We start from the raw sequence: 26,867 nt of genomic DNA on the forward strand, positions 1-26,867 counted from the left end.
TGAGCCGCGATCTCAATATCAACAGGCTTTTTAACAGGATTGCCAGAAATGAGCCTCTAATTATGGCAATAAAAACATAAGCCTGGAGTTGCCAAACATAATTTGGTACCTACTGAGTGTTACGGTCAGATAAGACCAAAATCCAGCTTTTGACCACGCAGTATCGCATTTGGGTTAGAAGGATCTGTAAAAATTCTACATGGCGACATGCCCTACGATTCAATTAAACACATCGCCAGATTTACGGCATATGAAATGACTCAATATATAATTTGTAATTATTTTGCTTTTATATTTATCTGACACGTTTATTCTGTGTTGCCCTACCAGTTAGCCTATCTTCAACACAATAGGATGCTTGCAAACAATAAGGGTTATAACCTAAATGTATTTCCGCGTTTAATGTCCACAAAAACCAATAGGGCCTGCGTGAAAAACTAGAGAAAATGTCCTGTTAGATTGTTCTAACGCTTTTTTTTAACCTAACACGGATGTTGATTCTGACGAATTTTCGTTTCACTCATCTTACTTTTTTAACTGAGTGAAAAGGGTGGTCAATATTTTAATTGAAAGGTGTAGCTAATTGTCTAATTACTCGGTCTGATTTTAGAATCAAAGGGTTTGCAGAGTATACGCCCAATATCAGTATTAGTAGGTCTAATGTGTTGCGAAATGGTCTCGACAGCTGAATGTTTTGTTCCCTTTCGCTCATATCGCTTTCTCACAGAGGGACAGTAGTTCAACTATTCTCTGAAAATGTACATATGCTAATTTTCTGTGGGTTTATATATTAAATAAATACGTCTTCGTAATACGCGCTCCACTAATGCAATCTACATCTGTACATTTGCAGGTTTGCCTCCGCGTTTATTCTCTCATTACTGATAGCACTGCAGCTTTCTTCTTCTTTGGGTGAGTAAATGTTTATTTATTTACTTTTGTATGACTCGTTTACATGAACCAGTTTCAGTGAATCACAGTGGAGGTACAATTAGAATTATATTTTAATTTACAGCTGTAGTGGAGTGAATCAGCTGGTGTTGGTAACGCGTAAGGGAAATGTCATTTCGGCTTTAAATTGCTGTGGCTTGAATGGCCTTATGCATGTGTAGCCTATAGGTAACGTTTACCTTTTGTTTTTAAAATTCATTAATGGGTGTGTCCATTCAGTTAGGCCTATAGACCTGAATGTATAGTCACAAGAATACGTCCAACTTTGCCATTTTCAGGAAGCTGCAGCAGTCCTGTCTTCTCTGTCTGTTGGGTTCTAAACGTCAGCGCCTCCGTGAAGAGGTATTAAGTTCAGAATATCAGAACCTTCGGTTCATAACTTCTCAAAGCACATTTACTTGAAACCTATGCACCTCGTTGTTTGTACGGTGACATTGTTCTCAATCCTTACCAGACCAGATACCAAGATATGGCTGGACAGCAATGAACTTACACCCATAGGAAGTAAAGGCAAAATGGTGTCGTTGATGGTAACGACACTGGATGTGCATACATTACGCGCGGAATATGACGGAATCTCCCATGTGTGGAACTTTTCAGTTGTTTCCGGTAAGTGTGAAATTCAGTTGTTCACATGTTTGTGACTTTGACTTTGAAGCTGAATTGGCGAAGAAAACGGAAATCCATAATTGTAAATTGGATTTATAAGTGTATCGCTGTTTTGGCGATGCTTTTTAGGTCCATGTACGATCCGTGTACTTTTTGGCCAATCTCTTTCCGTTTCAAGAACATAATTTTTTGTTAAACATATAATTACAGAAACGGACATGGTCATTAATTGTAATTCGAAGCTAATTGACCGTTTACAAATGTATGGTTGACACTGCAGTCCACCAATTCCTGCTTACAAACTTCCTCCGCCGAGCTTTTCTCATCAGATTCCATCAATGTGAGCAGTGCACACAGAACTGCGTATCTCCCCCCCAGCAGAAGTGGGGTGAGTGTTACTGACCTTTCAATCTAGCTCATGACTGTTGTCATGGTCAATAATAGAAACTGCTAGACATATGTTTGCCAAAATATGGTCCATTGCCTCGGTCTTGTGGCAGATTGATGGCTCTCTTAAAATATGCTGCAGACAAATTAATTTGAACAACTACTTCTATAAAGATGGGAACTGGACTTGCAACCCAAAGGTTACTGGTTAAATTCCCAGGTAGGGTGCTGCTGCCTTGTTCTATTCTCCACAAGTGGGCGAGTGCATGTGTGGGGTATGCCAAGAGAACAGTACAGGCCTGTATGCATGACCCCTACAATGAGGGTGTCCAGTGGCTCGGTTATGCTGTAGGGCGCAATTTCATGGTATGGTCTGGGTCCGCTTGTCCCCTAAGAGGGAACGATCACTGCAAATTAATACAAAGTTATTTTGAGTGATCACCTTTGTCCTATGATGAATCATTTCCATCCTGATGGGAGAGGTCTCTTCCAGGATGACAGTGTCCCCATTCACTGAGCTCGAGGGGTCACTGAACGGTTTGATGAGTATGAAAATGATGTGAATCATATGGTATGGCCTTTGCAGTCACCAGATCTCAGCTGGTGAATGTGGGGCTTTATTTTGACACAGGGGAAACCAGAATGTTTAGCACTGTGGACCCTCTCATGGTTTGTGCTTTTGAATTGGAGCCATTTCAAATTTCTCATCTCAAGATGTTTGAATGAACATGGAAACTATTGAAAAGTAAAACTGAAAAGTTTAGTGCTGTCGTCACTTTTCTGAAGTGCCTGTTTTCCCTTTCGTAGTCTAACAAAAGCGAGTTGATAGTGGTTAATCGGACCCCTAAATTCTCCATTAGAATGGCTAATTGGGAATCGTTAATTTCTCTTTCACAACAGGAAGCTCTCAAGGCATTCCAGCCAAATGAAGTGTTTCCCTGTGAAAACGACACTCATTATCTCTACCAAAAGGAGGACTTTATCATTGCACTTGGTATGCCTCCCTCTTTACACTTATGGACAACAGAAACTGAACTTGACCAGATAACGTTTTCAAAGATCTGAAAATTCCAAATTGTTTTCATTGCAACAGCATTTAAATCTAACATTCTGAAAACATTCTTTTTTTAATTCACTTTCCTGTCAGTATGTTCCTCTATGTTTTACTACAATTAAAATTTAGCAGTTTTACTGCTATTTCCAAGAGATTTAAATGGTGAAATGATGCCCCCATATAAGGAAATTGAGGGTGTTCACTTGGTAGAGTCCTAAAGCTCCTTCACGAGCCTACAAGTTTAGGGATATTTGTGATTTATTAATATAATCTGCATGTGTGATTAAAAAAAAAAAAAAAAACTTTATTCATTTCTAAGCAAATTGTACAAAATGTGCAAATGGTTGTACAAAATAATTAAATCCACGCAAACTCTATGCATCAGGCCCCAGAACTTTTCCTTTGAATATGTAATTTACCAGAATATTTCTATTTTTACTAAGAATATAATTTAAGGGTATTAAATTATTCTTTGCCAAATACATGGGACTTTTTGCACATAACTTCAAAGCTTAGAATCATTTTGTTAAATGGTCCTCATCAGTGTAAAAAGCAGTTTAATTGGATAGCTACATACATACTGATAATTAAATTGTTTCCATATGAATAATTGAAATGATCACTATACAAATGAAGAGTTTATTTTTATTTATTTACAAGTTTAACAGTTATCAGAATGTGTATATCTTTTGTTTGAATGCAGTTTAACAGGTGTTATACTGTATCAGAAAACCAGTATTGCTATGATAAATACTAATGAATTTGACGTTAATTCAACATTTAACTTAAAAGCTTAGATTCAGGTTGCTGTTTAGATGTGTAATAGATGGAGTGATAGGTTCCATTAGGTCATAATTAAATATGACCTAATGAAACCTACTATTATAAGTATATTGATAATTATTAGTTGTTGGTGTGGGCAGTTTTTCTGTGTAAAGTTGAAGTAACTGTAAATTTGGCTTTACTCCGTGACTTTGTGTAACGCAACAGAGTGTCCCTGTATCACTCTACATATTAAATATAATATCAGAATGCTTTTGTATATTTGATGAATAATTTGTTAGCAGTGTATGACGCCTGAAAAATGAACATTGCCTCATTTCAGGTTTCCAGAATTCTAGCATAATCTTTTTATGGCTTAATAGATTAGATGTTGGCTTACTGTTCTTCATTAACAGTAGCTTGTCTATGGTAACTGGTGTCTTTGAAGGCTCCATCAGCAGTGCAGCTTGGCATAAATGACCTCCTGGGTGACAATGCCAGTTTCTCAAGCACACCCTGCTCTCCCCAGGCCACACCCACCGCTTTCCACTGAGGGCGGAGTCTCGGGGTGCCTCCACGCTATTGGTCTCCTGGCGAGGGAGCCCCCGTGTCCCCCCCGACCCCCTGCACAGAGTGGTGCTGTACCGGAAGGACCTGGATGGCCTGGCGGTCCTGTGCAACGAGACCACGCGCAGGTGGCACTACCGATTTGCTGGCCTGGACTGCTGCCGGAGCTACGTGGCGTGTGTGGAGATGGCGCTCAACCCTGCGGTCCTGTGCCTCACCACGCTGACCGGTAAGAGTGTACATTTGCACAGTAGATTCATATGAGCACCAGTAGATTTGTAAGAGAACCTTTAGATTTATATGAGCACCGGTAGATTCGTAAGAGAGCCTTTAGAGTCATATGTGAACCAGCAGATTCAGATGAGCACCAGTTGATTTGTAAAAGAACCTTTAGATTCATATGAGCACCAGTCGATTCATATGAGCACCAGTAGATTTGTAAGAGCACCTTTAGGTTCATATGAGCACCAGTAGATTCATATGAGCATCTTTAGATTTGTAAGAGAACCTTTAGATTCATCTGAGAACCAGTAGATTTGTAAGAGAACCTTTAGATTCATATGTGCACCAGTACATTCATATGAGTACCAGTAAATTCATATGAGCACCTTTATATTCATTTGAGCACCATTGGGTTCATATGAGCACCAGTAGATTCATATGAGCACCAGTCGATTCGTAAGAGAGCCTTTAGTTTCAAATGTGAACCAGCAGATTCAGATGAGCACCAGTTGATTTGTAAAAGAACCTTTAGATTCATATGAGCACCAGTCGATTCATATGAGCACCAGTAGATTTGTAAGAGCACCTTTAGGTTCATATGAGCACCAGTAGATTCATATGAGCATCTTTAGATTTGTAAGAGAACCTTTAGATTCATCTGAGAACCAGTAGATTTGTAAGAGAACCTTTAGATTCATATGTGCACCAGTACATTCATATGAGTACCAGTAAATTCATATGAGCACCTTTATATTCATTTGAGCACCATTGGGTTCATATGAGCACCAGTAGATTCATATGAGCACCAGTCGATTCGTAAGAGAGCCTTTAGTTTCAAATGTGAACCAGCAGATTCAGATGTGTACCAGCAGGTATATATGTGCAGATTCATATGAGCACCAGTAGATTCGTGTGAGCACCAGTAGATTCATGTAAGAAACCCCTCAGATACTCCATACGGCATGTGGAGGTCACCAACTGTAAGAAACCCGTCCACAAACCAAACAATGGAAGTATCTGAGTGGTGAAGGAACGTGTGTAGTCTTGCTGGAATGGGATTAATTTCATGTAATCTTGATTATCTGACTCCAAAATAGTGTTTTCACCTTTCCTCTGGTGCTAACAGTAATGCATGGCCAGAGGAAACTGCTTTCCTCCAGTAGTGTGTCTCTATACTAATCGCTGTCTAAAACTTGGTAGAGGCAGACATGTCTCTGGCTTGTGTAGCCTGCATAAATACAATTGAGTATGAACAGGTACAACACTAGTGTATAGGCCAGTAACTACGAGGTGCTGGTATCCTCAGTTCTATGTGTATGTTAGGACCTTAAGCTGCAAGGTGTACAGTGGCAAGAGTCAACGAAGAATGGCAGGTTAAAATGAATGCAGTTTTTTGTTCAGTGTGTCCAGTAATATTAACAATATACAATGGTGCAAAATGTGAGTGGTGAAATGGCTATACACATTTGCATATGTGCAGGAGACGAGTTTAGACGAGTCTCCCTGAACCATTGCACCTTTCCCCATATATACAAAAAGATCAAAGCAAAACACCAAGTCATGAAATAAAGACACAATCAGGACCAAACAGTACAGATCAATGATCCTGCTTGTGCTATCTCTGTAAGCTTATCACACCGGGTTAGCCTTGGTATCTTGCTGGCCACTGACCCATTTGCATCAAGATCTTTAGTCAGCACCCCACCACCAAAGACACCAACTTGTTTCCCATGTTATCAGGTTTCTACTGTAACGATACAAAACCTGATCACATTGTATTATGGAGAACCTAAGGTTCACATAATGCTGATCCAGTAGGGTATTTTGCTACTGAGCACTGTATCTGTCTAATTTGCTGACTCCCTTCTTTTGGAGGTCTGATAAGTAGCACACTTCTGTGAACTGCCCTATTGCCATATGAGCACCAGCAGGTTCATTAGCATTGTGCAATTACTGTAGCCGAACATGCATAGGCTCATGGGTTAGCCTGTTTGTGTGTATGATCACATTGTAAAGCTTGGCTGTGCTGGTGCGTGCTCAGAGTGCCGTGTTAAGTTCCCTGTGTGAATGCCCAGATCCTGACGTGCCCAGGAACTTCAGGGTGACCGCTTGGAACAGCAACAGCGTGACCGTGGGATGGGACTGCCCCCCGAGCGACCCTGCCTCGGGCCTCACCGCCTTCCTGCTCACGGTCTTCCACGTGGACGGCTCTGGCCACGTCCTGGAGGAGAGAAGCTTCAGACACACGCTGGGCAGCCCGGTGTTCACCGTGGGCAACTTGCCTCCTTGTAGCAGGGTGCAGCTGGGGCTTCAGGTGGTGTGCCAGTCTGTGGGCCAGTCTACGGGCCAGTCCCGCCTCAGCAGGATGGTCCTCAGCGATGGAAACTCTGGTATAGCTACAGAGCGCCTGTGTCGGGCACCCACACCATATGACCAAAAGTATCTGGACACCCCTTATTCTGGGACTGTTCTTCATGGTTTGGGCTAGGCTCAGTGATGGCAGATCTTAATGCTACAGCATACAATCACATTCTGGATGATTCTATGCTTTCCCAACAGTTTGAGAATGGTGTGGATGAACTTGACTGGCCAGCACAGAAACCTGACTGCAAGTCCATCCAACACCTTTGGGATTAGAAAGCCAACTGTGAGCCAGACCTAATGGCCCAATCAGTGCAACTCCCTGCAGCAGTGCTCTGGTATCTTGAATAGGGCCTTCCCAGAAGAGTGGAAGTTGTTATAGCAACAAAGGGTGGGCCAACTCCATATTAACATCAATTATTTTGGATAAGATGTTGAATGTCAGGTGTCCACATACTTTTGGCCATGTATTGGTTGTGTGGTGTACGATACAGTTCAGGCCAAAAGTATTAGGCCATCTGTCGGTTTAAAAAATAATTTTTAGAAGAAACTTTAGGGAGGGAGAAATTCAGTTAATTTATTGACATTTATTGAATAACGAACCAAAGTACAGACATTTTTCAATTTCTACCTACGATAACACAAAAAGTTTTACTTAAAACAACTTTGAAAACAACTTTTCTCAAAATAACCTCCTTTGGCTTTAATTACAGTTAAAGAAATTATTGGAGGTCTGTCTAATCTTTCTGGAGGCAGAGGAGTAAAATTGTTAAATTGACTGAAATCTTATCGATGCGTTTTTTTTAAACCACAGGTAGCCTAATACCGTTTGGCTTGTAGTGTAAGTGAACTAAAGTAAAATCTCTCTATGTTGCTCCCGTGGAAAAGAAAGAAAGATAACACACAAGTCCATCATTCACAACAATTGCACAGCTTAACTGAACTGTGTGGGATCGGAGTGGTGGTTTGCAACATATTTTAAATACACACATTTTGATGATTCATCTCCTGATTCCAAATCAGCATAGGTTTGACTTACTCACAGACATTGCTAAGCAAGGAAGCAAGCCTATATCCACACGGCAAGGCTGTCACATGTGCCTATAGAATATATACATTATATATCTACCTATAGAATGCTTAAATGTCCGGTCCAGAGACCGGGTAACCCAGCATGGGAAGCTGTAGATTCCACAGCACATTCAGCACTTACTGAGTAAATAATGCCGGAGCGAACAGATTAAAGAAAAAGACGCCTATACACTACAATCCCGCAGTTAGTCTTAATACGCTTTAAAAACTGCAGTTAGATGTATGGTGCAGTCCTACATTGATGCATACTTTTATCTAGCCCCAGGGTAGAGGCTAGTGGAAAAAACCTCTATGGTTTTCCTGTCAACTTAATTAATGTACTTGTAGGTTACTTGGATTTTTCACTAGATGTTGCTGTCAGTGCAGGATTACCAAGCTTCTGCCAAAGGAAATCCTGTGATTTTGTTAAGTGTGTCCCTGGCGCATGACCTGGCACATGATGGGATGTGCTGGATTAAGAGTGTGTGCCAATCTCTCCTCTAATTTTGAACAGTGAATCGACTTCATCACTTCCAACACATCTAACCGGGGAATGCTAATATTGTCTTGGATACTACTGTTTGAAAGCTTTGCCTGATGAAAGAGTTTTGTTTATTTTTTGTCCCCTAGCAAACTCTGAAATCATAAACCTACACCAGTCCTCCTTTGGCGCCCGCAACTATACGGTGAGCTGGTCCGTGCAGAACATCTCCTCCATCTCCAGCTTTAAGGTGTACCACCAGGGGGAGCTTCAGAGCTCCACGTTCCTCACCTGGCACACAGTGACAGGCCTGCTTCCCTGTCACCAGTACAGCTGCAGGGTGGAGGCCCTGTGTGGGGACAGCACGGTCATGAGCGTTAGCACCATCCAGACAAAAACAGGTGGGCCAATAGCGTTGGGGGGCAGGGCTGTCTGTATTGGGGAGGGGCCTGTCTGTGTGGGGGAGAGGCCTGGCTGTGTGGGGGAGGGGCCTGGCTGTTTTGCAGAGGGGATTGACTGTGGGGGAGGGGCCTGGATGTGTGGGGGAGGGGCTTGGCTGTGTGGAGGAGGGGACTAACTGTTTGGGGGAGAGGTCTTGCTGTTTTGGGGAGGGGTCGGGCTGAGTGGGGTAGAGGCCTGGCTGTGTGGCGGAGGGACCTGGCTGTGAGGGGGAGAGGTCTGTTAAAAAATGGGCTACAAACAGTCAACTTTATGAAAAGGATGATCATCTGAATCCAGTGATTTGACAGGTGATAATTATGGTCCAGCTGACTTCCTCTGCTTTGAGATGCAAATGACAGATAGCCACACCACATCAGTAGGTTGAATGGGTGGAAAACCTACACTTGTGGGTGAATGCACTTCTGTGGTGGCCTTAATTATCTATTGATCAAACACTTGTTGACTCTTGTTGATGTCAAATTGTCAGTCTCACAGAAGAACAGAAGAATTGTCTATTTCAAACTAACTTTCAGGACTAATGCTTGTCTCAAATATTTTAGGAATTTGGCACAATGTATGTTTAAATAAATAATGTAAAATGTTTATTGCTCATGAACTGTTCTAGATGAAAACTGAACGTTTTGTTGAACGTGCATTTTTTCTCCATTTCTCCAAATTTTGTTGTTGGTAAACTGCAGGTTGGAAAAATATTTTGGTCTTTCCACGTGCCCTTTGTCTTCGGTGAGGCACCGTCAAATTCCACCCCACACCGTTCTGCGCCCTTTAGCAACCAACTCCAAGCTTGCGTTAGGCCAGGATAAGCCCAAAGTCATTTAGGAAGGAGCTCTGGGGAAGTGTTGGGGAGGCCCTGATGAATGTTTGCTGGTTTGCTCTGCCCACAGGCCCTGGTGAAGTGTTGGATCTCCGATTTAGACAGAAGGACTCGATAGCCCTGTGGAGCGGCAGGTCTGGGGTGGGCGTGGCCTTCTTGTACCGCCTCTCTGAGAGGGGCGGCCCGAGCGTCCGGAAGGGGAGGCTGGCAGGCCCCCCCCTGCCTCTGCCGGGCCTGAGGCCTGGCTCCCCGTATGACCTGGAGGTGGTGCCAGAGTGCGAGGGTGGCGAGCGTGGAGCTCCAGCTGTGCTCTACTTCATCCCAGAGGAAGTCCCTGGCAGTGCCCCTAACGATGCCCCTGGAGACATCCTGCTACCCAGAGTTGTTGACTCTGCAGACCAAACAACAGATCGCCACGGTCAGTGTTAAAGCAGGCTGGTACTGACTCGGTCAGTGTTAAAGCAGGCTGGTTCTGACTCGGTCAGTGTTAAAGCAGGCTGGTACTGACAGACCTCCTCAGTCAGTGTTAAAGCAGGCTGGTACTGACAGACCACCTCTTTGTTTTGAAGTTGGCCTGAATTATCTTATTAAAGGCTTGCGTATGTGGTTGCATACACAGGTGCACAAATTTGACATTTATTCATAACCACGGACTCTGGTCAGGCCCACGATAGGTCTGTGTCCTGAGGGCTGGTAACATGGGCTGGTTGCAGAAAGCTTTCATTCAGACACATTTTTACATCAGTGTTTGTGCCCCTAACCCCCCAACTGTAGGACTGCAGGTTCATCTCCCCAGCCATGAAATGTTCCTTGTTGTGCCATGGACAATGCCGCCATCGCTGGAGGATCCGAGGGCAGAAGCTCGAGTCCTGCTGGAGGGCATTATTAAAAGCAAGGTGGGTCCTGTTCCCGGGTCCTAGCAGTCATTGCCGCTTATCGCACCGTTCTGTTTATAGCGTTTTGTAGTACATGTTTTCACAGCATTATTTTAGTTGAACTTTTATCACCTTCAACAAAATTGAAAACAATTACTTTTGATAATCACTGCTGGTGTTTTTACAAATCTCAGATTAAGATTTGATCAGGCTAAAGTTTGCCTAAATTCCTGAAATGGACGGGCCCTTGTGCACCCCTGCTGTGGTTTGTACGAGCGAGACTATCCTCCTCTCATTTCTTCACTTGGGACAGGCCTTGTTAGTCACCTGGGCACCTGCAGTCAGCCTGTGCCAACTGTGCACGATGGACCAGCTTTACAATTTTCTTTTTGGTTTCCATTTCCTTTTCACCAGCTGCAGAACTTACTGAGTAAGTTCTGGCCAAAAGCGGAGGTGCAGCTGATCTCGTTTGAAGACAGCGAGAGGAAAACAAAAACCAAGATCACTTTTGAAAGCTTTGATGTTTCCAGCCAGGATGGGGTAGTGATCCTCCGCCCTGAGGAGCAGCTGCAGCATATTATCTCTCTCAGCCACGCCCACATCACCGTCACAGACGACAGCATCTACTGGGACGGTAGGTGCGAGACATGCTGGGGGATCTGTGTGTGATGGGTAGCTGACAGAGGAATATTGGCTGTTCTGTTCCCAGTGAAATAAAACCCTTGAGACTGTGTGTGTGTGTTTGTGTGTGCGCGTGTGCGCGTGTGCGCGTGTTCGTGCATGCATGCTTGTGTGCATTCATGCATACATGCATTTGTGTGTGTGTTTGTGCATATGTGTGTGTGTAAGTGTTGGTGGCAGTGCAGTATAACATTTTTCTCCAAGGCTGTTGGTTCAAGGTTGTAGAGTGTCTGTGAAATGCCTGAAATGTAAATGAGAGACAGATGGACAGATGGACAGCTCATGCGATGCAACATTGTTTTAGGGCGGGCACGGTGGCATAGTGGTTAGCACTGTCGCCTCACAGCAAGTGGTTAGCGGTGTCGCCTCACAGCAGGAAGGTCGTGGGTTTGAATCTCGGGTTGGGGTCTTTCTGTGCGGAGTTTGCATGTTTTCCCCGGGTTCGCGTGGGTTCACTCCGGGTATTCCGGTTTCCTCCCACACTCAAAGACATGCATGTTAGGTGCGCTCCTGCAGGTGCCCTTGACCAAGGCCTCAGAACTGGAGTTGGTCCCCAGGCACAGCACAGAGGGGCACCTGCCCACTGATCCTAGGTAACTAAGGATGGGTCAAATGCAGAGGACAAATTACCCCATGGGGTTCAATAAAGTATATCATCTTCTATATAATGGTGAGGAACTCCTAAACACTGCTGCCATAACAATCCAGTCATGCTGAGGAGGCTCAGCTGGTTTCTCCTGAGGAGGGAGTCATTGCCACATTGAGGGGAATGCAGGGTATCCCAGGCTCAGTAAAAACTGTGAGAGACGAGGTCTTCTCTCACCTCATGACAGTGAGTCTGGTGTCCAGAGGCTATAGCAACGCCCAGCATTCACATACTGTGTTCTCTGTGTGACTGAGTGGAGCAGCAGTAGGGGTGGACGGTATGACGATACTAGATTGTGAACGATTAAAATGTCTCCATGATCTGCCTTTCCAGAGAGATCGGGTGTGAGGTGGTGGCACCTCTCACTCATTGATTTCTGTGGGTTAATTGCCTCTGATGAGGGTCAGGTGTGGGAGTCCTATATTTAGCCCCTGGTTTCTGGGGTTCAGCGCACACTCATTGTTTGTCATGCTCTTGGTGTGTAGGGGTGTAATTATCTGCAGAAGTTATTGCATTGATCCTATCTGCAAGATTTGATCACCATTTAGTTTCTTCTCTGAGCTGATTATCTCAGCGCTGTGGAGGACATTTTGCCCTCGTCTCTTTAGTTTTCCTTTTGTTTTCTACCCGCCGGGCTGCGAGTGTCATTTTTCTTTTGTAAGTTACTCCACTCTGTTTTTCTAGTGGGGTTTGACTTTCTGGGTAGTTGCGCTGCAGCGGTGTTTCGTTTCTTTTAGTTTTCTGAGTCCACTGACAGAAGCTTCAGTGAGTGGAGGGAGCAATTATTTAGCTCTCTTTATTATTTGGTGTGTCCCCTGTCCCTTTCTATCGCTCGGCGGTTTTGTGGTTACCCCTCGGGGTTAACTTTTAGATCCCCTCGGTCCGCAATTGCGTCCCACCTTCCCCAACCGTGACATCGGGAGTATCGGGCTCCACTGAAACTGCACATTCTGTCAGTTGCTCTGACAACGCTCATACACGGCATCCAACGTTGTTTTCTCAGCCAAACCTAAAATCACACTCTTCACTAGTCCCTGTTGCGCCTCCCCTAACAGACACACCAATAAACCAATAATAACAAACGGTAGCGCCTTGGATTTATTTTCCTCCCCCTTTTTTATCTGACAACATAGTGGCATGGCTGACGGAGTTGGTCCCTAAAAAAGTTTGACGTCTGTGATATGGAACTGGTTTGGGTTTTCCAAAACCGACACGGTGCGAAACACCGTTATTTGCAAAGTTTTCAAAGAAAATGTTCGCACATCGGATGGCATCACGACGAAGCCTTTTAATCACCTCAGGAGAAAGCACCCCAAAGAGCACGCGGAAAGCCAAACAATCAGGGGGTCTCACGTGAGTGCCACAGGCACAGCCACGCAGCTAGAGGCTAGCGGTAGCGGTACAAAGCCAAAACAAACAAGTGCAGAAATGCACTTGATTAAAATCTGGTACTTTGGCCCAAATAGTCTCTGTTATTCTTTTTCTTTTAGGTTTTGTTTCCTTGAAGGGCAATATTTTCTTAAATAGGGATATTAGTTTGATTGCACTGTTCATTAACTTGCAAAATAGTCTTAAAAACCAACATGAAAAAGAATCGTGATCATATCGTGGATCGTGATCATTCCTGAAAAAAATGATCTGATATTTTTGCCATATCGCCCACCACTAAGCAGCAGTATACTTGTGTACTTGTGTTCTCTGTGTGACTGAGTGGAGCAGCAGTATACTGTGTACTTGTGTTCTCTGTGTGACTGAGTGGAGCAGCAGTATACTGCGTACTTGTGTACTCTGTGTGACTGAGAGTATACTGTGTAACCCACAGACCCAGATGAGTGTGACTCCCCCGCCCTGAACAAGTGCGGCTCCAACTCCGTCTGCATCAACACCCTGGACTCATTCACCTGCGTGTGTGAGCCGGGGTACTACAGCCTGAGCCCCATCCTCAGCCCCGCCTGCCACGGTATACACGCACACACACACACACATACACTCACACACATATATACACACTCACACATACACACACACACACACACACACACACACATGCACACACACACACATGCACACACACACACACACGCGCGCACACACACACACACACAGACACGCACACACACACACGCACACAAACTCACACACACAAAAACTCACACTAACTCTGTATGAGAGTATAATGGTGTGTGTGAGAGACTATAATGCTGCTCTTACACACACACACACACGCCTGCTGCTCTTACATACATGCACTAACCCTATGTGGTTTGCTGCAGTTTGCTGTGTCTGTTTCTGTATTACTTGTAAAATGGCAACATTGGCATAGCCTAGCATTTCATGCACTTTTGTAAGTAATGAACCAAAGGCTAATGGAAACTATGTCTATGTAATGTGACTAAAGAACATCATGTCTTAACAGAGAAGGGGATGTTCACGCTATGCCTGAAGGACCATGTATCTGGGGGCATCTCCAAGCCTTTCCTCATCCACTACTTCGGCGGGAATGTGACTGTTGTCCTCAATGATGGTCGCTGCTCCATCAACGAGACGGACAAGTTTTATTATTACAGGATAACTGGCGCCCCCTCCCAGTGTGGAGGCCAAACGCTTGTGAGTACCGGCACCAGATCCAGGTCATGTACACAGCTGGTGCATTCTGGGAATGCACACCATCACAAAACTGATTCACTAAACCTGGCATAGCAAGCTGCAAGTGCTACTGCTTCTTCCTCCCTTCAGACAATGATAACACCCTTTACTCTAGCAGACCTCTCCATTCAGCACCTCTCACTACCTCTACCTGTCCCATCTCTCCATTCAGCACCCCTCACTACCTCTACCTGTCCCATCTCTCCATTCAGCACCCCCACTACCTCTACCTGTCCCATCTCTCCATTTAGCACCCCTCACTACCTCTACCTGTCCCATCTCTCTATTTAGCACCCCTCACTACCTCTACCTGTCCCATCTCTCCATTCAGCACCCCTCACTACCTCTACCTGTCCCATCTCTCTATTTAGGACCCCTCACTACCTCTACCTGTCCCATCTCTCTATTCAGCACCCCTCACTACCTCTACCTGTCCCATCTCTCCATTCAGTACCTCTCACTACCTCTACCTGTCCCATCTCTCCATTTAGCACCCCTCACTACCTTTGCCTGTCCCAAGGTCCTCACTAAGTACTTTTCCTGCTTAGCAGTTTGTAATATATCACACTGAGTATTATGAGTGTGTAATGCCTTGTGTAACACATCACACTGGGTATTATGAGCGTGTAATGCCTTGTGTACACATCACACCGGGTGTTATGAGTGTGTAATGCCTTGTGTGTGTAACACATCACACTGGGTATTATGAGCGTGTAATGCCTTGTGTAACACATCACACTGGGTATTATGAGTGTGTAATGCCTCACTACCTCTACCTGTCCCATCTCTCTATTCAGCACCCCTCACTACCTCTACCTGTCCCATCTCTCCATTCAGCACCCCTCACATCACACTGGGTATTATGAGTGTGTAATGCCTTGGGTGTGCAACACGCTTTCTGCTCATTTAGATTAACAGGACGCATGTGGAGTTGAGGAACGCGCTGACTGTGACGCTCAGCAGCGGGAGATCCATCACACGGAGGGACCTGAAGGTGCTGTGGACCTGTGCCTACCCGCTGCTCCAGACCAGCACAGCCCGCATGAAGCCTGGTCTGGACTGGTGAGAAACACACCCCTCTCTCATTCAGCCATCCAATCAGCATCCACGGCAGTAGCATGAAGGACATTAAGCCTCAAACTAGCATTTTCAGTAGTTATGCATGTGCAACTGTTACAGAGCCTGGGCTCAATGAAAATACCTTAGTCTTTGTTAGCACTGAGGCTAATCTAATGGCATGTGCGGTTCTTTATTGGTGTGTCATAATCCAGCCTGTTTGTTTGTCTGTTATTCCATCACACATTGTTGGTCATACATTTCATGTGCTGGTACTGTGGTTTATTTTTTAGCACATTGCTATTTAAAAAAAACAAATGTGCTTTTCTAGGAAATCTAGTGAATGTGGACACGGATGATGTGTTTGCTGTGTGTTCTGCTCTGCTCCTCTGCAGGGTTAGCTCTCACAGTGTAGTGCAGGTGAATTCGTCCCGCCTCCTGGAGATCAGTATGGCCTTGTACAGTGACTCATCTTACTCATACAACTACACTGGCCCTGTGGAGCTCCCTTCTGCAGAGCAGCTCTACATCCAGGTGACCCTGCACTGTGAAGACAGCCTGGCCTGCAACATGAGCCTACAGCTGGAGTCCTGCTGGGCCACACAGACCGCAGACCCACAAGAGGAGAAGAAGGCTTTTTTCCTGAAGGGGGGGTGAGTTCTCTCATATTGAGGGCGGAGGAGGGGGTGGGGAGTTGGGGTGGGGTTGAGTTCTGTGTTCCTGAGGGGGGTGGGGATTATTTATCTGTTCCTCAGGGTGGTGAGTTCTCTGCTCCTGAGGGGGGGGGGGGGGGGGGTTAGTCCTTTGTTCCCAAGGGTAGAGGGTGAGTTCTCTGCTCCTGAGGGGGGGGGGGGGGTGAGGGGGTGAGCTCTCTCTCTTTTCCTTTACGTTTTGTCTGTGATTCAATTGTTGGGTTGATGCTGCCTCATTGTAATCATAATTAATTCATTTCCAGTGCCTCAAGCTCTGCTGACATGTACATGTGTAGTATTTGTCTCATTAACATGTACTTTTAAAATAGTGTATGAATAAGTTTTTATTGTACATGTGTGATAACAGTAGATGCCTTATAAAAAGGCTTTATTTTGGAGGCCCAAGAGTGCATCAGTGGTAGGTTGCATTTGATGCCCAGGCTGCCAGTTGAATAGCCCTATTACAGATAACATTAGGATTGCACTCTTTATACCAAAAACATGAACCTGGGTAATTTAGTGGATTTTAAAAAATAAAATAATTATTTATTTTTAATTGTCATTTTTATTCTTATTATATTTTGGTAGCAATTTCTGGTTTTATTACTTCTCTTTCTGTGTTTGGGAAATTTTGCCTTTTAATAAACTTTTCGCAGTGGTAGATGGCTTATTAGGGCGATGGCTATGGCTTATTATCTGACTTGCTCCGACTTGCTCGTTGGGAGCAATTAGGGGTTAGGTGTCTTGCTCAGGGACACTTCGACAAGCCCAGGGCAGGAGATCGAACCGGCAACCCTCCGACTGCCAGACAAATGCTCTTACCTACTGAGCTATGTCACCCAATAAAAAAACACTAAACAATCAAAGTGGTAAACAATCCTGTCCTGTTTGACCTAGAGGCACGAGACCATTGCCCATAGATCCCACTCCTCAAAAATAACAAACTTGCTATTTGGGTCCGCACAGTATTCCATATTGAAGGTTTGGTATACAACATGTTGTGCATATGGTCTTGAATAACTTATAAAAATGTATAAACTTGCTGTGTGTGGGGGGAAAAAAAGCCATGGGATGGTATGAACTTGCCAAATGGTGTGAGTTTCTGTGATGAAACACAGAATTTACATTGGCACCTACATCGTGATTCTAGCCCTAAACCAGAGTTGGCCCAATACAAATATATGGTCATGCTAGAATGCTCCAAATATGAAATGGTAAAAGATACACTTCAGAGCAAAATGTGGTATGCATAATCCTACACAACGTATTAAACTGAAGGTCGTATGGGAAACACTAATTACATTAGTAGTATTGCTCTTATTATTGCATTATAATACCACCCAGACATTAGGCCTATATTCATGAAACATGAATCTATGATCTGAGACACAATATACAGAAGATTACGTAAATTGATCTCATAGGTGCACTATAACTGATAAAATCCTCAAAATGAAATTCTGCTTCACAAACAATAGTGTTTTAATCCCAGACTCTGAAGGTGGTGCCAGAGTGCTAATGAACATGATAGCCTCACGTTTTGGCTGGTATTCACACATTGGGCCATATTCTAAATATTTTGTTGTCATATGTAGAAAGACTGCTAGCTTTAATTAGGCTACTGGCTCTTGGCCCCTGTTAATTGTTCTTTGAAGCTATATTGTCATTAGAGTAAGTGCGTTGTGCTCCTAATAGATTTCAATGAGTGTGATGGGGGATTTTGTTCAAAAGGGGTGGAGGTAAATGACAGTAATACAGGACGCTTGGATATGTTTGAAAGGCTTTAATTAGGCACACAGCCCATTATCCTTTCAGCTGCCCAAACGACAGAACCTTCCACTGGTACCTCCGGAGCAGTTCCCCTCAAAGGAGGAGGTTCTCCGTTCAGATGTTCACCATGTCTGACCACTCCCACATCTACCTTCACTGCCTGAGCAGAATATGCAGCCAAGATGAGAACTGCACAACGGTAACTCCCCACCACTGCAATCTGTACACAACGGTAACTCCCCGCCACTGCAAACTGCACAATGGTAACTCCTCACCACTGCAATCTGTACACAATGGTAACTCCCCACCACTGCAATCTGTACACAATGGTAACTCCCCACCACTGCAATCTGTACACAATGGTAACTCCCCACCACTGCAAACTGCACACAATGGTAACTCCCCACCACTGCAAACTGCACACAATGGTAACTCCCCACCACTGCAAACTGCACACAATGGTAACTCCCCACCACTGCAAACTGCACACAATGGTAACTCCCCACCACTGCAAACTGTACACAATGATAACTCCCCACCACTGCAATCTGAACACAATGGTAACTCCCCACCACTGCAAACTGCACACAATGGTAACTCCCCACCACTGCGATCTGTACACTCCTGGGCAAAACAAATGGACCAAGCCCAAAATGGCAAAATAGTAATCTTTTAATGGTCTTAACAACAAATCATTGGTCAGGAAATTAGCAATGTAATGTCATGTAATGTTGCTATCATTGATAAACAGTCAATACATGAATGGATAGACCTCAATTTAAAAAGACCATATAATACATGTTCACACTAAAACCATCATCATTGCATAAGCCAACCGTTTTGAGTGTTCAATATGTGGTGACCAAATAACAGGTATTTTTCAGTCATTCTTCTCAGTTCAATATTTATTTTTATTATCTAGATATTTATATTGCTCACTGTTTTTCTGATGCACGCAATTCAGTCCTTTCACTTTATCTAGTTTTCTCAGTGAGTTCTCATAGGCTCTTTTCCGAAGAATGGGAACAAACCCACCTCACACTAGTTCCTCCACTTCTACTTTCTGCGTGCTGCATAATTTATATATTAAATCTTCCGTTAGCACAAGGTTTACAAATCTTGAATGTTAGAGAATGTGGAGAATATTTCAGCAATCATCCTACACGTTTGTTCGCATGCTGGTTAAACATTCCCCCTGTATGTATCTGTACAGAACTGCTCTCCCAGGCAAAACCAAAAGGTGAGAAGAGATCTACCGGACAAACTCACAGCTATTCTTTCAGCAGGACCCATCTCTGCAGCAAAGAGGAAACTGTCAAACTGTGAGTGGAATGCTATTGACAAATGGAGTATACTGCTGTGTGTGTGTGTGTGTATGTGTGTGTGTGTGTGTGTGAGAGAGTGAGTGAGTGTTAGTGTGTGAGAGAGTGAGTGAGTGTTAGTGTGTGTATGTGTGTGTGTGTGTGTGTGAGAGAGTGAGTGAGTGTTAGTGTGTGAGAGAGTGAGTGAGTGTTTGTGTGCGTGAGTGTTTGTGTGTGTGTGCGTGATTGTGTGAGTTAATGCGTGATTGTGTGAGTTAATGATTGACTGTGAGCGTGTGTGTGTGAGTTTTGAGTGACTGTGAGCATGTGTGTGTGCGCGAGTATGTGAGTTAATGATTGTGTGAGGTAGATTCTGTGTTGTGATTGATTGTTGTTTAGACTGTTCTAGACTGAATTGGAATGTGTTGTGTGATTGATTGTTCTTTAGACTGTTTCAGGTTGAATTAGAATGTGTGTGATTGTACAGAATAAATTAGAATGTGTTGTGTGATTGTAGTAGAATGGATTAGAATGTGCTGTGTGATTGTAGTAGAATGGATTAGAATGTGCTGTGTGATTGTAGTAGAATGGATTAGAATGTGTTGTGTGATTGTAGTAGAATGGATTAGAATGTGCTGTGTGATTGTAGTAGAATGGATTAGAATGTGTTGTGTGATTGTAGTAGAATGAATTAGAATGTGTTGTGTGATTGTAGTAGAGTGGATTAGAATGTGTTGTGTGATTGGTTGCTTTTCTCACTCCTTGCAGGGCCTGGAGCCCAGATCATGCTATCAGTGGCCGGAGGATTGATTGGCCTCTTTTTTCTGATAGCACTGGGTGTGCGTGCAGCACACGCTATAACACAGCACAACCCCAGACATCAATAAAGTGTGTATACCTGCACTGTTTAGACCGTCCTCTCTGCGCTACTGTGTACAAACAGCACTGTGTCTTTATTCTCCCTGTGTAACTTTGTACAGACAGCACTGTGTTCTTATTCTCTCTCTGTAACTGTGTACAAACAGGCACTGTTTCAAACACTGCAATCTAGAGATAAGGAGGGCATCTGATTTTGGTGTCCTCCCTTCTAACTGACTCTCTGTTTGTGTTCCAACCTTTATACTCTGTAACTTTGGCAGTGCGCCACCATGACATAGCTGTTCAATGGTTTTGGTCAAACTTGTCCGTGGTTTTACAGAAGATATTGTAGCCGGTTAAGTGAACGTGCAGATGGTACATCCATAATGGGTGTATACATTTGGTGAAAGCTGGGTAGATGTGGTGCAAAAGCAATTGTTGATAAGTAATAGGCAAATATTAGTGAGCAAAAAAGCACAGTTCAGAAATTTGCTTCCAGTGGGGCTTGAACCAGGGACCCTGTGATCCATAGATCATGCTATTGACCACTCAGCCACAAAGGAACTAGCTGTTGAGACAGGAAATGTTTAGGAGTAAAAAGATATGTCTATTTTGCATGTGTATGTGAGATTTTGATTGGATCGTGTTGGTGAAGGATTGGCTGGTGTTGGTAAAATGTCCAATGGGGAGACATTTTGTTTGTAGGCTAGGCGGCAGGAAGGAGGAGGAGGAGGAGAAAACGCAAAATCCCCTTAGTTTGGGGCTTTGTTGTGTGGACGTGTGAAGTTGTTTATGAATTCTGTCTGTCGAAATGGGGTCAGAATGTACAGAAATTAATGGTTTTAAGGGCTGAGTGTCTATGGCTGTTGTGGTTATATTTGTGGGGAACCCTGAAAAGTGCCAATCTCTCAGTGCTGTATAGGTATGTGGCATGCCGCCCCGCCAAGGTGTAACTTGGCGGGATGGCATACCTGCCATCCCAATGAAGAAAGAAAAATAAAAATGCAGCTAGCTATAGGTTATTTCTAGGACTTTTTATTTTCTTACAGTGTGAGCAAGGTTATTTGATTAGCTGTAAATGACAGAAAATGGCCATAGTTCAATCCAGATAGCTAGTTACAAAGGATCATTCAGATAAATTAAATAAAAACTGCTGAATTAATATATTAAACTCATATAAAACAAGCTATTTATAATGTCAGAGAAAATACACTTAAAGGTTAAAAATATATTTACCTTGTTGCTCCTGATGTAAATTAAGAACAGTTCCTCAGATTAGATGGTCTACCATAATTTAAACCGGTGAACGTTAGTTGGCTGCCTTGTTTGAAGCTGACTTAACTAAGGTAACACTGTAAAAATTAATATTTCTTTACATTTGGTAACGTTACCATACTTATCCATAGCTTGTCGTAACTTTTTCCCAGTTATGATTCAGTTAAATTTGCGGTTATCTTTACCTACCGACGCGGGAAACTAAAACAGCGATTTACCTCATTCAATATTTGCGCGTCTCTCAGCCCGAGAGACTCGAGCAAGCGATTGGTCTTGGTAGACATACGCGCTCTGATTGGCTATCCCCTTCAATTCATTGGTAGATTCTTGGTAGCGAACGGGGATTTGATTGGATCTCTCTACCAACAATTACAGAGACTCACGGCTTCCTCGGGGTGCCTTTAGAACGGACCTATTTTTGGTCGGACTGCAACAGCGGGGCCAGCCCAACAAACACGAATGTCTGTGACTGACTGACTGAGTGATAAAGTTACACCGCGCACGTCTGTGACGTCGGCCGGTTTTGGTCCAGCAATATACTAGGTTTTAACCTGGTCTTGTTACACGGTCTATGGGTGGCACCCGTTTGAGTTATGTGTAATCTAATTGAGCTAATTTTTTCTGGAAAAATTTTTTTTCTGAAGTTATTATTACTACTACTACTAATAATAATAATAATAATTGTAGGAGCCATTAATTTATGTTGGTTTATAATAAGAACCCCAAAAAGATATTAAATGCAGAACAGAATAAATAAATATCTTAAGTTGAAGTTATAATGGAATTTATCATGTATTTGTTATTTATTGTTTAGTGTGCATTGATTATTTTATGAGTGTGTCCCTCTATAGGAGAAGGGGGAATAAATTATATTTAAGATGGTGCGGTGAGGCGGGCCAGCGGGAGTAGCTGGGTCCGAGCGGAAACGGTCATTGACCGTGTTTTGCACAACCAAAGTGGACCTGTGAAATCTGGAAAACTTTAAATGGACTTTAATTTTAAGTTTATTATTGCAGTTTTATGTTCATTTATTTTGTGAATAAATTCAACAAGAACAACAACAATAATGCATTTTTATTTTCATTACAACACGCGTCAGACAACTGCGCCCAACTCCCAGTGAAGTGGATAAAAGTGGGAAACGTTTACTGGAACATAGAAAACAAAAGGACAGAAACTTAACCTATTTTTACCACTACAATAATAGTAATAGTAATAGTAATAATCATAATAATAATTTGTTTTTAATGACATTTAACATGATATACATTTGATGGTAGGCCTACCATAATGTGAAGGCATTCAAAACCTGACAACCTTTTATAAAACCTATTAAAGAAACCACTACTAGATGAAGCCACATGTTCAATAGTCACTGAAGTCAGCATTCAGATTATGGCTAATGTTTCTCAGTTTGACTGTTGCTTTTGCAATAAAATGTCTTCATCTGCATATGAATTGGTTCAAGAAGCTTAATAGCAATCTTATCTTACTGTAAAATATTGTCTCACAGTTATGTCAAGTTATATATTTCTACTTTCAAAAATAAAACTGGAACTCACTCAGACACCAGAGAGCCATCAGGCACCAGACACGCCTAATACCAGCTGATCTGGCTGCTCCGGCTGTCTGTGTCACACTGGGCTGCCTGTGTAGCATCCCTGCGAGAGCCGGGAGCTAACCGCAGCCTTCAGAATATGCGTTTTTCCCTGGTAACGAATTTCCACGGGTACTACAGGATACTCGTGCACATCCCCATGCACACACCGAACGGAAACCCAGGACGCCTTTACCAATGCCTCGGATCGAACCAGGCTTTGTTGTATCATGGACTGCACAGCCCCCGAGTCCAACAGCGCCCGGTGTTCACTCCCTTGCACCCTTACCGGGATGCAGTACGCTCCCTCTGGATCGGGAGCGGAAGTGGGCGGTCCGATCACCCGGACCAGCTGCCCCACTTCCATGATCGGACAGTCGCGGTGCAGATGACCCGGCTGCCCGCACCGCCAACACCCCGGTCCGAGCGCCTGAGGAGCCCTCAGTGAGGCGGAGCCCCCTGCCACTGAGCCTGGGTCTGTAGAGGGAAAATAAGCAGAGGGGAAATTAGGATGAGGGAGGGGAGGGGTCGAGGCACGGGGAAGAGGAGAAGGGCCAGCACGAAGAGGGGGTCTCCTCCGGGGAGCCGGTTCCGGCAGCTCTTGCTGCTGGGAGCCAGGGTAAAGCGCCAGGTGGTCCTCCGCCAGCGTGACTGCCCCGTCTAAATTGGTTGGTCGATGGCACCGAACCCAGTTGGCCGTCCCTTCCGGCAGCCCCTCCACGAACCGCTCCAGGACGACCTGCTCCATGACCCCCCCGTGGACTGGATTTCTGGCTGTAGCCAATGCCGGCCATGTTGGTCAGGCGTTGCGTGTAGGCGAAGGGCCGGTCTCCCGCCCTCAAGTTTGCCTCCCGGAACTGGCGCCTCTGATCCTCTGGGCTGCAGCCCAGCCGGTCCAGAACCGCCCTCTTGACGGAGTTGTAATCGGCCCGGGCGCCGGGAGGCAGCCCATGCGCCGCCTGTTGAGCATCGCCAGTTAAGAGGGGCAGGAGACGTACCTCCCACTCCACCAAGGGCCACTGGCACGCCTCCGCTGCCACCTCAAAACTTTCTGTGAACGCCTGGACATCATCCTCGGCGGTCATTTTTGTGGAGCTGGATCCGGAGTTGGGGACGGGACTGGCGGTCCCGGGAGCTGGCTTCGCCGGCGGCGGCCAGCTGTCGCAGCGCCTGCGTCTGGAGGGAGGCTTGTGCACGCAGCGCCTCCATCTGCTCAGCGTGCACCGCTGCCTGCCTTTCCTGCATATGAGCCATCCCCTCTAGCATCCGCGCCAGCGCTACGAGAGGCTGTGCTACCTCTCCCCGGTTCAGGTTAGGATCCATCCCGGACTCTACTTTGCGTGGCTGGTGGGCTGACCGTTTCTGCTTTCTTCTCTCGATACCAGACTCTCCTCCCCGTACGGGCCACCACTGTGGCAAGGTATAGAGAGAGAGAGAGAGAGAGACAAGTTCGAAGTAATCACTTTTTATATTTGTAGTCGAACACACGGCTTTTCGTTCACCCAGTTACATGGGGTTTTTACAATACAATCACCGTACTTCCTCCGTCACCAGCCAGCCCGTCTGCCTCGGCGAACGCCTTTTAAAACACCCAGGCTCACTGTCAAGGTAATCAGCGCATCGTTAAACAATTAAACATTTAAAGAGCGGTGCTGATTAGCAACCTCTAACAGCTGTGGTGCAGAGTCTGAGAGCCGCCCCGCCCACTATCTCTCTGCAGCCAACGCACAAACCACGCCCCCCCCACCACATCTATATATACAGTTTAACTTGTAGGCTACAGTTGAGGCCAAAAGTTTACATGCACCTCGGCTAAAGACATTCAAACTCAATTTTTCACAACTCCACACATTTCATGTTACCATGCATTTCCTGTGTTAAGTCAATTAGGATATCTACTTTATTTCTATAAGAGGTCATTTCAAAATAATCGCTACGAGACATTTTTTTCAGCTTGTATGTACTATATCAAATTTTCAGTGGGTCAAAAGTTTACATGCACTTTGTTAGTATTTGGTGGCATTGCCTTTTAATTTCTTAACTTGAATCAAACACTTGGGGTAAGCTTCCACAGGCTTCTCACAATACTTTGCCAGAATTTTTGCTCATTCCTCCTGCCAGAACTGGTGTAAGTCAGTCAGGTTTGTGGGCCTCCTTGCTCGGACACGCTTTTTCAGTGCAGTCCACAAATTTTCTATGGGATTCAGGTCAGGGCTTTGTGATGACCACTCCAATAATTTCACTTTGTTGTCTTTAAGCCATTTTGTTACAACTTTGGAGGTATGCTTAGGATCATTGTTCTGCTGGAAGACCAAGTTCTGACCAAGTTTTAACTTTCTAGCTGATGTCTGGAGGTCTTGCTTCAGTATTTCTAGATAATCCTCCTTCCTCATGATGCCATTCATTTCCTGAAGTGCACCAGTCCCATTTCCAGCAAAACACCCCCACAACATGATGCTGCCATCCCCATACTTCACAGTTGGGATGGTGTTCTTCGGATTAAAAGCCTCTCCCTTTTTCCTCCATACATAGTGCTGACCATTATGGCCAAACAGTTCAATTTTTGTTTCATCTGACCAGAGAGCGCTCCTCCAAAAGGCTAGGTCTTCGTCCTGGAGATCACCTGCAAACTTCATTCTGGATTTTTTATGCCGGCCTTGGAGTAGGGGCTTCTTCCTTGTACAGCAGCCTTGCAGGCCATGACGATGTAGGATTCTCTTAATGGTGGATATAGACACTTTGGTACCTGATGCTTCCAACTCCTTCACCAGTTCCTTTGTTGTTGTCTTGGGGTTCAGTTGAACCTTTCGGACCAAAGTTTGTTTAGCCCTGGGAGTTAATTTATGCCTCCTTCCTGAACTCTGCAGTGTCTGTGTGGGCCCAAGATTTTTATATTTGTATACAATTGTTTGTACAGATGTTCGTGTTACCTTCAGTTGTTTGGAAATTGCTCCTGAGGAGGAACCAGACTTGTAGAGGTCCACAATTTCTTGGCAGAGTTGCTTGGATTTTCCCATCGTATCATGGGCAAAAAGGCAGTGGCTCTAAAAGTAGGCCCTTAAATACAGCCACATGTGCCAATTAACTCCCAGTTAACTCCTAATTATGACAACTGGCCAATCAGAAGCTTCTAAAAAGTAATTGCATCAATTTCTGGAATCTTCCAGACTGTTTAAAGACACACTAAACTAGGTGTATGTAAACCTTTGACCCACTGGAATTCTGATATAGTGAATTAAAGCTGAAATAAGTATGTCTGTAATCGATTGTTTTAAAATTACCTCTGATGTGAACAAAGCAGATGGCTTAATTGACTTGCCAAACTAAATGTTTGGCAACATGAAATGTGCAGAGTTATAAAAGACTTAGTTTGAATATCTTTAGCCTAGGTGTATGTGTATACATATGTATGTATATATGTCTCTCTCCATATTTCATTATGGTACATACGTTATGTATTATTATTATTATCAGTTACTCATAGAAAACACAGTACATAATGAAATCTCAACAAAAATGTCAAGGTTCAGGGGGGTTAGGACCCAGGTGCAGAGTGAAAAACACACAAAACTCAAAAGGATAGATACAAATAAGGACTTTACTACAACAAAAAAAGGCAAACACAAACAGGGAACAGATAAGGCCACGAGGGGCAAAACAACAAACTCAAAAAATTCTTAAGAATAAAAAAACAGAACAGAACAGAGGCAGGAAGGGTAAAGGTATGTGGAA

General features: G+C 44.2%; 1 protein-coding gene across 1 annotated transcript in view; it reads left to right on the top strand.

The window, feature by feature from the left end:
- Positions 1-544: 544 nt before the first annotated feature.
- Positions 545-26,867, top strand: part of LOC118219199 — a 77,173-nt gene continuing 50,850 nt past the window's right edge. Inside the window, exons 1-18 of the mRNA XM_035402193.1 lie at positions 545-758; positions 854-912; positions 1,230-1,293; positions 1,406-1,560; positions 1,890-1,948; positions 2,848-2,941; positions 4,293-4,559; positions 6,628-6,942; positions 8,615-8,866; positions 9,809-10,156; positions 10,513-10,634; positions 11,028-11,247; positions 13,763-13,900; positions 14,357-14,547; positions 15,497-15,648; positions 16,038-16,295; positions 18,150-18,303; positions 19,318-19,426. Of these exons, the coding sequence (XP_035258084.1) occupies positions 757-758; positions 854-912; positions 1,230-1,293; positions 1,406-1,560; positions 1,890-1,948; positions 2,848-2,941; positions 4,293-4,559; positions 6,628-6,942; positions 8,615-8,866; positions 9,809-10,156; positions 10,513-10,634; positions 11,028-11,247; positions 13,763-13,900; positions 14,357-14,547; positions 15,497-15,648; positions 16,038-16,295; positions 18,150-18,303; positions 19,318-19,426 (2,959 nt within the window). The 5' untranslated portion in view covers positions 545-756. The remainder of the gene's footprint in view (positions 759-853; positions 913-1,229; positions 1,294-1,405; positions 1,561-1,889; positions 1,949-2,847; positions 2,942-4,292; positions 4,560-6,627; positions 6,943-8,614; positions 8,867-9,808; positions 10,157-10,512; positions 10,635-11,027; positions 11,248-13,762; positions 13,901-14,356; positions 14,548-15,496; positions 15,649-16,037; positions 16,296-18,149; positions 18,304-19,317; positions 19,427-26,867) is intronic.

The sequence above is a fragment of the Anguilla anguilla genome, chromosome 19, assembly GCF_013347855.1.
Source record: "Anguilla anguilla isolate fAngAng1 chromosome 19, fAngAng1.pri, whole genome shotgun sequence".
NCBI classification, from domain to species: Eukaryota; Metazoa; Chordata; class Actinopteri; order Anguilliformes; family Anguillidae; genus Anguilla; species Anguilla anguilla.